A 12,300-nucleotide genomic window follows, 5' to 3' on the forward strand; every position below is an offset into this window, starting at 1 on the left:
ACCACATGTATAATTTGGTCTGCATTCTCCTGGGTTGGTCAGAGCAATCTGCTGGCCAAACTCACAGACAGGGGCAGGAGGCAAATGACAGGAAACCAGATCACAGACTAAGAACAGAAATTGAGAGTGTTTAAGACCATGCCTGACTAGTCAGTTCTCAAGACACACACACAAAATGCACATCCCCATTAAATTTTTTTTTTCCTACACTCAATTGCTGTCCTAAAATATGAAGTATATTAGAGTTCAATAGGTCAGAGTTTGTTTTCAAAATAGCTTAGAGAAGAGTTCAAGCTTGGGTTATGGGGATTAAGGTTCTAATGTTATATTTAATGTACAAATATAGACCATGCAAAAATAGATACTTGAAAAAAGACCATTCTAATGTCACTTAGACAAAACCAAATTGCTCCGTTCCCTTCCTCAACTGTTACAGAAAGAGGGACAAAGTTGGAAGTGAAGGGAGAATCACATCCTTAGGAGCTCTTTTTTTTTTCCACGTGGATGACTACACAGTCATTCAGTGGTTTCGAAAATGCAGCATTTAAATAAATTTTAAAAAAAAAGGATTGTAAACCTTAGGAATATCTGGTAAAAGTACAGACAGAAGAATCCAAAAGTTCATGAGAACCTACCACACTCGTACTCGGGGCAGCACTGGCCGGGGCCCCAGCGCAGATGAGGGATTTCACACGGACCACACTGAGCAGCTGGAGTGAGAGAAAAAAAAATCCATAAAACAAGTTTGGATTAGAACTAGAAAACCAGGGTACCAAAAACATCAATTCAAGCCCAGTCATACTTAGAACAAAATGGATTTACGTTTGAGAGTTGGGCAAGGTCGGACCGTGCAGTTTATTTTCTGGTTATCAAGGCACGTGCAGATCATGCAGGGCTCATCAGCAGGAATCCATGTTTCCATGTGCTGCAGGAAAAAAACCCAACAGATTGTTAGAAAGAAATCAAATATTCTGGTCACTGATATGTTAGTGATGGGAGTGTGTGAGAGTGAGCAACAGTAACTTGGAAGATCAGAAGTCTCTGTGGAGGGTTGGCTGGTTGCTCTGTTAACACTAAGAAACTAAGGAGAGAAATAACTCTGAAGTGAGTGTAGTGTACCAACTTAGCAAAGGATGTAAAGAATGCATGAGTGGGATGAGGAATTACTATTGTTTTAAGCACGAAAAATGTTCAGATGTTATACATGCAATTGCAGGCTATTGTGAGTAACAGTAGAGCAATTATATACCATGATTGCACATTCAGGGGTAATAAGGGAAACATTATTATTCTGGGAAATACAAAGAAGTGTCTGCTTTTCCAAATTAGTAATACTTAAACACAGAGAAATAAACAGTGCAGTTTGTTTTTTTTAATTAAGAATATTTGGAGTGTCATCACTTGATTCTCCAGTGGACTGAAGCCTAGAAAAGCACTATAGCAACCCCAAAACAGAAACTATCATTGTAGTGACTACCTGGAGGTGATAAGCATGTTCAGAAACCACCAGTAAAGTGATTTTTCAGCCACTGCTCCTTCCCACGAGAGAGGGGAAATCATTGATGTTGAAGATGTAGTTGCCTCTACAGAACTATCGACATTTAACACCAATGTGAGTAGGGAGGTAAGAGGGAAAAGATGCATTATGGGATAATAATGTTCATTTGCACAACTGAACCAGGTTAGGATGGCACAAAGGCAAATGGTTCATCCAGAAAACTCTGGAGCAAAACTAAATGCTCTGCTGAGCCCTTGAGTGATGAGAAGAAAGGAAGGAAATATCTCAGCATGCTGCCACCTGTACCCAGTGATATTTATATGTTTTAAGCCATCCTAGGAGTCAAAAAAGCAGTTTCTTTTCCAAGGTTAACCACATGGCAAGGATAAAATGCCAAGCATGTTAGAACAAGCCAATCAGAGGTTTAACAAAGCTTAGGAACCAAATCACATAGGGCTGGTTAATCTATAGAAAATATATCCCAGTCAAAGAAAGCTTGCATCAATGTATTGACAGTAAACTATCTTGGGAAAACAACTCTGCCCTCTGCCAGGACACTCCATGGCCTCAGGGTTTAACAAGTCCTGAGAAGGCAGCAGACAGAGAATTCCTACATTTGCAGGTGGGTGTGTGTAAAGATTGTGGCTATTTCATTTTTCTCTTTCTCTCAGAAAGAGAATCACGACATTTGCTCTAACATTTTCAGCAGGTTTGATCTTCATGCAAGTTTTCTTCAGTGTAAGGAGGAGTCTCTCCCTAATTACCAGGAGAAATTACAATAGAGCACAGTGTTAGTAAAGCTCTTTATGAGTGTTGGTACTGAGAATCCAGGCACAACTTGGGCTAGAAAAGAACAGAGGAATGAAGGGGGTTAAGGAAATCATGACCCATCCCCAGTTGCACTGCCTGTTGTATTGCTCACACAACTAATCTTTCAATGATAGAGACACAAAACAACTGCGTGAGCTGATCCCTCCTGCCCTCCACCAGGCAGCTGCTCCTGAGCCTGGAAATTGGGGAATAGATGAGAGGCTGTTGAAGTTAAAACCCAATAAGGGACCTGGGACAACTCCTGAATTTCAGAACTTCTGCAACAACAAGTAGGTATCACTGCAGACATTATTTCCAAGGTGTGCACTGAGCTTTTCTCCACAAGTGCTTGAAACTATTATTTAAAAGGAAAATGCACTGCATTTCCTGAGGATTCAGGGATTTCAGGTACACAGATTCTAGACTTTAATCTACATTTGCAATAACTGTTTTATATAGAATCATGGTACAATAATAGAGTTGTCAGGGTCACCCAGGAGTTGTGCACAACTGATTTGTGTTGAGAGTAGTGATTATACACATTGCAAGCTATATTTTCCTTCAAGAGAATTAGTTATATTTGCAAGTCAAGGGGAGTGATCCTGCCCCTCCACTCAGCTGTGGTGAGGCACATCTGGAGTGCCGTGACCAGTCCAGAGCTCCTCAGGACAGGAGGGACATGGAGCTCCTGGAGTGGGTCCAGCAGAGGCTGCAGAGATGATTCAGGGACTGGCATCTCCCTGAGGAGGAAAGGCTGAGGGAGCTGGGGCTGTTCAGCCTCCAGAGGAGACACTGAGAGGAGACCTCATCCATGTGTGTCAGTGTCTGCAGGGAGGGGGCAGAGGATGGACCAGGCTCTGCTCGGGGGTGCCCAGCAATGGCACAAGAGGCCACGGGCAGGAACTGATGCCCAGGAAGTTCCAGCTGGACATGAGGAAGAACTTCTTTGCTGTGCAGTGACCGAGCACTGAACAGATTGCCCAGAGAATGTGTGGAGTCTCCCTCACTGGGGATATTCCAGAGCTGTCTGGACACAATCCTGTGCCATGTGCTCTGGGATGACCCTGCTGGAGCGGGGAGGTGGGACCAGATGACCCACTGTGGTCCTTTCCAACCTGACTCACTCTGGGATTCTGTGACATGGGGCTGCATCAGCACAGCTCTGGCCTGGAACACTTGCCTCACTAAGTCAACTGCATCCCCTAATGGTACCCTACCACCTAAAGAAAGGTGTTCACTCTGTCAAGTTTGATGCTTTTTTCATTATGTTAATCGATGCAAACAAGTATTTAAAAGAGATGTTTCAGCCACTGCTTCCTTTCAGCTTAACCGTAAATATTCATAATACATCATTCTTTCTGAATGAAATGTGTGTCTAAATTTGCATGTGTAAAATGAAGTTATTCAGAATACATACATTCATTTAGCTTTTTGTAGTCTATCTTTTTACTTAAACAATAAATATCCACACACAGAGGTTTCTGTTATTTACAGAAGATCTAAGTTAGAAAAACTATTACGCCTTTGACAACAAACAAAAAGGTTTGGTGAGCATGAAAAAAATCCAAAAATCTCATTAAGAATCTAAAACCCATAAAACATTGAAAGTAGAGTCCCTTCTTCAAATCCTGTAACAAAAATGTAGGTTTCAGAGGACTGGTTGATTTATGTGCAAACTCCCTGAGCTGAGTAGTTGGGGGTGATGATGAACCACCCCTGTTACCTGGAACAGGGGACACAGGGAGGAGCTGTCACACCCTCTGTTTGATGCTGGAATCAACAGCACCCATAGGTCTTCCCAGTCCCACACTGACACGGAGAGGGCTGACTTAGCTGAGCAAAGTGGATTTTCAGAAGAACTAAAATGATGAATTTCATCAAAGGAATAATTCTCATAAAAAAAAAAAAAGATATAGACAACTGTGACTTGACGTAAGGTTGCCTTGTTCTCACTGCTCCCCATCAATACTGAAAATATTTTGTAGAATCATAGAATATCCTGAGTTGGAAAGGACCCACAGGGATCATCGAGTCTCACTCCTGGCCCTGCACAGACACCCCAACAATCCCACCCTGTGCCTGAGAGCGTTGTCCAAACCCTCCTTGAGCTCTGGCAGCCTTGGTGCTGTGCCCACTGCCCTGGGGAGCCTGGTCAGTGCCCAACCACCCTCTGGGGTAAGAACCTTTTCCCAATATCCAACCTAACCCTCCCCTGACACAGCTCCAGCCGTTCCCTTGGGTCCTGTCCCTGCTCACAGAGCAGAGATCAGTGCCTGCCCCTCTGCTGCCCCTCCTGAGGAGTTCAGTAAACTTAGCCAAGACAACACAGCACATTATAAGTAAGGGTTCCAGATTTATGATTAAATTGTCATTACAGGCAAAAGCCTGCTGAATGGGGGTTATGCCATCCCTCCACTCTTTCCTCCAGACCTCCCTCCACATGGATTTGTCGTGCCTTTCCAGGTCTGTACAGTCCCAGCTGTGAATTTTATATCCATCCCGGCCAATTTCACAGTAGGGGAGCTACAAGGGGCTGACAGCCAGCCAGTTATGAGGAACTGAGCTAGAAGATAAAGCATCCAAAGGGGATTAGACTTGTAGGACAGATTTACTTGTGAAAGTACAAACCCCAACCACTCACAAAGGTAAGTTGCCACGTATGTAGTTACCTGGTGGCGTGTGCCATCTTCAGTGACACACTGTGTGCAGACTTCTTCACTAACACAGCTGTCACCAAAAATCACCTGTCCCTCTGGACAGAAGCAGCCTTCTGTGGGATAATCCTTGCAGACACTGACTGTGGTACTGTTCTCACAGCTCTTCACACAGGCTCTGTGGCAGTGATCATATGTCAAGTATGTGGCACATTTCATTGCTGAGGAAGACAGAAAAAAAACCAACCACCTTTATCTAAAGAGATCTGAAACACAGATCAATCTTTCCATTCAAGTTTTCTTTAGGATTCTTTGGATTTTAGAAGGGCATCAGCCTTTGCAGACACTAACATCCTGGAAAATACATTTTTTAAAACTAACAAAATCCACAGTGGAAAGTGATGGAAGGCATTTGCCTCTGTTACAGCAAACTACATGAATAAACAACACACGACTTACTCTGACAATGATACAATGGCTTGGATGAGTTGCTCATCCACCTCATCCTGCCTAACTTTGTTTTCAACACTGGGCCAGAGACATAAGGATTTAGAACCACTTTTATGTGTATTAGAGAAGTACTGATAACTGCATGATTAGAAAACATCCAGGACAGACCAAAACATTGAATAAATTTTTGATTTTTTTTTTTTTAAACAACTCGATAGGCCACAGTGTTCCCAGGAAACTAAAGAAAGCTGAAAACCATTTTGGTACTTCAAAACTGCACCTGCTAGATTTCTGTTTCTTTTTAACTGAATTGCCACATTAACAGAATTAGCTGAATTAAGGAAACGTGCATTCACCTCTAAGTCCTTCTAAAATTTTTGCTGGTGCATTCACAACACTGGGACTATTGTCTCTATAAGCAAACACAAAATTAAGGCTCCAGCTATTCAAGAAACCTATGGATGCAGCTTCCATACTGTGTACTCCCTCAAGCCTACTTTATTTTTTTCTACAGCTTCAATTAGGAAAAGTGTTTCTTATTTCCCAGTCTGTGACTGCTGTGAGGTTTATAAAACTTTTTTTCAGTCCCCTGACAGAAAACACTGAATGAAAATTACTGAATGAAGACCTGAGATGCCAAATCAATGTTCATCAGCTGAACTATCTACACACACCCTACTTAGCAGCCAAAGGAAACAGAAAAGTAATGTATTTAATATTAACCCTTTCCTCCTTCATAGGAATCCAATTATTTCATAGAATCATAGAATGCTGGGAGTTGAGAGGGACCTTAAAGCTCATCCATGGGCAGGGACACCTTCCACTAGCCCAGGTTTCTCAGAGCCCCATCCAACCTGGCCTTGGACACTTCCAGGGATGGGGCAGCCACAGCTTCTCTGGGCAACCTGTGCCAGGGCCTTACCACCCTCCCAGGGAAGAATTTCTTCCTAATATCCATATAACCCTACTGTCTGTCAGTTTGAAGCCATTCATCTTCATCTTTCTTGTGGGCTCCCTTCAGGTACTGGGAGGCCAGAATTAGGTCACCCTGAAGCCTTCTCTTTTCCAGGCTGAATATATTTGAATTCCAGAGAGTATATTCACCCATGCAGGCAGAGCAGTCAGAAAGGTCTTGTACTGCTTGGAATGTCCCAATATGGCATGACAAACCCCCAGATCAAATGCTAAAAGAATGACAGGGACTCACTGGACTGGGGAGAAGGAAGCAAGGTAACCCAGAACCAAGCCATTGCTATTAAACATGTTTTGGTAGAGTGATTAAGCTGTACTATTCAGTCATTAATGTAATCTGTATAAACCAAATGTTGGCAGTTTTATTTTGGCAATTGCACACAGGCATGTGCTTGAAGGAAGATGATGATGCTGTTGTTAAGACACTAAAGACTTTTATGCAACTAGTGTTAAAATGAGCAACTCTTTGTCTATCCCTATACACGCTGTGGCACCAGAGGGGAATTTGAAAAATGCAGAGTTATTAAGGTAATCCATTGACATCCAGCTTTGGATGTTACAATTTGCAAAGTCTGACTGAAGCACTAAATTTGGATATAGGCTGGCAGCATTCTCTCTCTGCTTTCTAGGACTATACTCCAAACAGACTGTGTTCAATATCCTATTATTCCTGAAAGATATTTTAAAAATTAACTGGAGGCTCAGACCAAATTCACATTCTTGACTTCCTATCCTATAATTCCCTCAGTCTGAGTTTAAAACATGAAGAAAAGCAGAACATGGAGTGATTTTTTATTATATCATGCCATTAGGATCCTGGTTCTCCAGTTCTGAAATGGAAAGTACCTGGGCAGAAAGAGGGAAAGAAAGCAAAGCAACAAGAACCAACTAAACTAGAGAGGTAGGAGATGTGAAAACCAACTGGGACAATCAAGACAGAGTAATGAGGAGGTGGGTGGGAAAGAAAATACCTACATACGTATCCATCTGAGATACTCATATGAACCAGAAATACTGAGTGAATATCTGAATGTCCAGTGCCATCACTGCAGACAGTGAGAGGAGAAGAAACAGGAAGATAAAGCAGAAGCACTTGTCTATAAGAACTTAGGACAGTAGGCATACAAAGCAACAACTGTTTGAATTTGGCACTTGTCTTGCTAGTCTTGATTGGGTTCTGGGTGATTTGCAGGACTCACATCCTGCTATGCTCCCTTCTCACAGCACAAACTTTTCACTTCCAAAACACAAGCAACACACAGGCAGAAAGAGAACCACATCTGCAGAGCAAATTACAGCTGGTTCAAACAGCGTAGCATGGCATGTCCTGGCAAGAAATGACACCATAGAGAGTGGCCTTTCCCAGTTTCTCCCTGTAGCAGAAACTTAAAATCTCACTGGCTCTTCCATCACATTCTCAAAAGTTTAGGCTTTGGTTGAAATGGAAGGAATTTTATGAACCAACTACAAAGAAAAGTCTTATTGCATGTCATTATGCACAGGTATGGGAAGCAGTTCCACTAGTCCAAAGTATGAGTTTCCATGGCCACCTCAGACCCTCCAGTGTCTGTATCAAAGCAAGGACACCTGCTGCTAAAACAGGCAGAATGAGAGCAGGCTCTCAGCCCAAACCTGGCCCCACGATGGTTCAGTGGCTGCAGAGTCAGGTACTGTCACACAGTTGTGTGTACCTGTGCACAGCTTTCACAGTATTTTTATCTCTCTAGCCTTGTATTTTATTAGTTAGCAGCCTACCAACTTTCTCCACAATACGCAGCTCAGTGGATGACAAACCAGTTATTTGATCTGCAATATGACCTGTACGATAAACGTGATCTGGAACTTCTGCCCTGTTGCAAAGCCTTCAAAAACCAATATTACACTGACAAGACAGTCACTGTCACCCCCATCACACAGTGAGACGATTTCTACACCAGTTTGAACGCAGAGTAAAACCCTTACGACAGATCTCGGGTGTTCTCCAGTGCACGCAGACGTCGTGCTCCCTGCAGAGGTGAGCGTAGGAAGTTATCATCTCACAGGCTTCGTCCTCATAGCAGCTGTTCTCCATGCAGGCCTCGTAGAACATGCTGGGGGAGATGATCCTGTGGCACTCCACAAACCCATCGGAGAGCAGGAGGTGGCAGAGGCTCGTGGCGTGCTCAGAGCACCTGTCTTCCCTCCGGATCTCACAGACCTTCCCTGGCTCTTGCACTGCCCAGTCTTGGATAAACACGCTGCTGTCAGGAGTGACAGAGCCGTTGCGCAACGTGAAGTCGTTGACATGGTTCTGGTCACACACCCCTGTAGGAGGGTGAGGAAAAGGAAAAGGAAAAGGCTGAATACAGTCAGCAATAAAATAAACCTGGAGAAAACAGGGGCAGGACAGATGACACTGGTTGGGGCGGCTCAGTGGCTACCAAGGGGGAGAGGAATGAATGATCACAGAATCACAGAATCAGCTAGGCTGGAAAAGACCTCTGAGATCATCGAGTCCAACCTTTGACCCAACACCACCTTGTCACCCAGACCACGGCACCAAGTGCCACATCCAGTCTCTTCTGGAACACCTCCAGGGATGGTGACTCCACCACCTCCTTGGGCAGCCAATTCCAATGTCCAATAACTCTCTCTGTAAAGAATTTCTTCCTAATGTCCAACCTAAACCTCCCCTGGTGCAGCTGAAGACTCCACTCTCTTGTCCTACTGCTGGTTCCTGGGAGAAGACACCAACCTCCACCTGGCTACAACCTCCTTTCAGGTAGTTGTAGAGAGCAATGAGGTCTCCCCTGAGCCTGCTCTTGTCCAGGCTGAGCCCCCCCAGCTCCCTCAGCTGCTCCCTATAGGACTTGTGCTCCAGTCCCTTCACCAGCCTTGTTGCCCTTCTTTGGACACGCTCCAGCCCCTCAATATCCTTCCTAATTGAAGGGTCTAGAACTGGACAGTTATATTCCTTATCATTCCTATCATAAATAGAGGCACAAAAATGGTCTCCATTCCCATTTCCTTTTTAATTGAGGCACAGTTTATGCCACAGAGGTTTAAGCTGTACCATAGATTATATCATTGAGGATACCATAGAATTAATTCTCCCAGGTAGTAGTCCCCCTCTCAAACAGTTCACCTTCCCTGCAAGCATAGGTCATGCCTCTTGTAAACATATATGCAGCAATCTAAAGTTAAACCCTCACACAAAAAAAGCCACCAATCTCCTTGAAAATATGCCTTTCTAAGGCATTACTGGGAGTCAGTGGTCAGTGAGCTGTTACACTGCTGGTCATAGCAGAAAAACTACACAGATTTGCAGTGCTCCCTCAACAGTGAGGGATCAGTTCAGCCAGAGAGTTTACAGCTTCAAAGCCACACAAGTTACAATAAAATAAATAGAAGCTCGAGCCCAAGTGGGGAGCTGTTAAAACTACTACCTTTGAAACTTACCACAAAGGCCTTTGGTTCCTGAAGAAAAGCTCTTTGAATTAAGTTTAAGAAGAAATTCATTGTTTATTGGAGTAAATGTGAGATTATGTCCAAGATGGAAGAACTGGATTTCATGGATTACTGCTCCATAGACAGTGATTCCAAACAAAGAGTTAGAGTAGGGGATACGAACCCTTTCACCATTAACAGTCACCTGTTTTCAAAAAAGGCAAGGTCATCACATCAGTTTTAGCAAGCAGTTAAAAATCAACCCAAATTTACAGCTGAAGCACATTTTGACTTCACAAGTACTTGGAGGTCCAACTGAGTCTGGATATAAGAATCAATTTTGCTGAAATTTTCTATTGAGTCTGAAAACCTACAGAAGTACTTGACCTTCATTTTGTGAATTATATGAACAACTCTTTCAACATTTTCCCCTATAAGTGCACTCCTTGAGCATCAAATACTGACAGAGTAGCAATCTCAAGCCATGAAGTTCAAATAATGCCTACAGGCCCTGATTATCAATACCTCAGTGAAAAGTCAAGGTTGCCCATCATCATGCAGAACTGGGTGTAGGTGTTTTGGTCCACCCTATTTTGCTACATCAGTCAGAAGTGATCATCTTTGCAAGTTAGACAAGTTATGCCTGAGGACCCAGAGATTGAAAAATGGGTCATATTGGGTTCGAATACTTCTCTGCCCATAAAGCAGATGTAATGCATACTAAGATGTTCTTTCTTCTGACACTGAGGCCCAACCACACAAGGTAAAAACCACCTCTCTTCAGTGAGCCAGTCATTCACAGCTTTGTGAGGAGCAGAGTGCTCTCCCACTCACCAAACAAAAACATTGTATAAAGGACCTCTGCCAAAAGAGGAGAATCACAGTGCACAATGTCCTGTCTATAATCCCTGCCTTTCTGGATGAAATGTCAGGGAGATGCTGCCAAATCCCATGTTCTTGACATTGTCACACCAGCACAACGTGGAGAACAAGAGGAAAAACGTGCCTGGCTCGTTATGTGAACATCGACTGTATCATGAAAAGGAAAAGAGGCATTTGCTCAGAAGCCTAAAAATAGGCTGAAAGGGTTCAGAAATTAGATAAAGGGAAAAAATTGTCCTCATAGCCTGGATTCTATAGCATGAGCAGCCAATGCACAGATCAGTTCATTGTGTTTAGCTTACTGCCATGTTACTGAAGAGCTGAACAGATACACCACGATGTTTCACTTCCATGGAGTCCATGCAGTTCATCTTTGGGGCTGCTCTGCAGGGTCCTTCATGGAGGAGAACTTCAACATCGTGTTGCATGTCTTGAAACAAGGTGTAGGAGCAATTGCCAGCCAGCTTAAAATTCAGCCCATCAAAGGTGACAATGTGTCGAGACGAACTTCCCATACAGACACCTGCAAATAAACAACCACCAAAGAAAGCCATAGAGGCATTTGCTTTAGTTTAAATTAAGACTATTTCTCCACAATCATTAGGGGCATGTGGAACCAATTAATTGGGAAGGCAAGGAAAGTAATGAATTGCAAATGATGCAGCACATCATTGACAAGAAATTTTGGTAAATACTTCATCACACGTGGTGTTTTTTTGAAATATCTTTGTCTGGAACAATTACTATTAAAAGGGATTTGGATAAACCCATAGAAAATCCTTTTGCCTGAAATTTGCTCACATTGAATATGATTAAGTAATAGATATTATATGAAAAATAAAACAGGGAAAATCCCTTCCATATTTGTAGAAAGACCATAACACAATTTTATAATTTTTGCATTGTATCTTAACTATGGCATTCTATTTTATTCTGTGTAGTATTGCATTTGAAACCAAATAACACTATTTCACTCCTATCAAACATATGTCCCAAGTTAATACCTGGGGACTTTTTTTTTTCCCAATTGGAAACAGGAAAAAAGCAAGAGAAATAATATGCACAGGATAAACCAATGGTCAGCTGACAGCTCAGTGTTCTAGTCATTAGGTTGTAAACACCTCCTTGTCTTCACAAACTGGAAAACAAGGAGAATTATAATCTCAAGAATGCCAAAACAAAACCTGATGCTTCTGGCTCCTATGTTTTCAAATCTCTTGCCTGAAGACAATAAGGACAATAAAAGCAATGCCAGCAAACCATGTAAGGAAGAAAATTATCATTGTTAATAATTCAGTACTTGGCTTCTAACTGAGATCTGAGAATAATCTGTTTCCTAATCAATGACCTTGAAACTTAATTTCCCAGGAAAAACAGCAAACAACTCAGAGGAGGGAAGGAAGCCAGTCTATCTTGTGTACTGCTGGGCACTGAGTTGTCAAGAGATACATCCCTTTGAGAGCACTGGAGCATCCTCAGGCATTTTACTGTATCTGCTTATTAAGTTCATATATAAACAACAATGTTTATAAAAAAAGCTATAAACCCATGTTTTGCAACCTTTGTTTATTCATGGACATCTAAAAAAAATTCTAAGGATAATGGGAA

General features: G+C 42.6%; 1 protein-coding gene across 1 annotated transcript in view; it reads right to left on the reverse strand.

Annotated features, from left to right (window-relative positions):
* VWF (von Willebrand factor) overlaps window positions 1-12,300 on the reverse strand; it is a 132,589-nt gene that overhangs the window by 27,944 nt on the left and 92,345 nt on the right. The window contains exons 35-41 of the mRNA XM_051770709.1: window positions 10,995-11,215; window positions 9,823-10,015; window positions 8,347-8,688; window positions 4,978-5,183; window positions 823-925; window positions 636-710; window positions 3-107 (exon numbers count right to left, since the gene is read on the reverse strand). Of these exons, the coding sequence (XP_051626669.1) occupies window positions 3-107; window positions 636-710; window positions 823-925; window positions 4,978-5,183; window positions 8,347-8,688; window positions 9,823-10,015; window positions 10,995-11,215 (1,245 nt within the window). The remainder of the gene's footprint in view (window positions 1-2; window positions 108-635; window positions 711-822; window positions 926-4,977; window positions 5,184-8,346; window positions 8,689-9,822; window positions 10,016-10,994; window positions 11,216-12,300) is intronic.

The sequence above is a fragment of the Manacus candei genome, unplaced genomic scaffold (genome assembly GCF_025592945.1).
Source record: "Manacus candei isolate 608988 ecotype Guabito, Panama unplaced genomic scaffold, ASM2559294v1 h1tg000124l, whole genome shotgun sequence".
NCBI classification, from domain to species: domain Eukaryota; kingdom Metazoa; phylum Chordata; class Aves; order Passeriformes; family Pipridae; genus Manacus; species Manacus candei.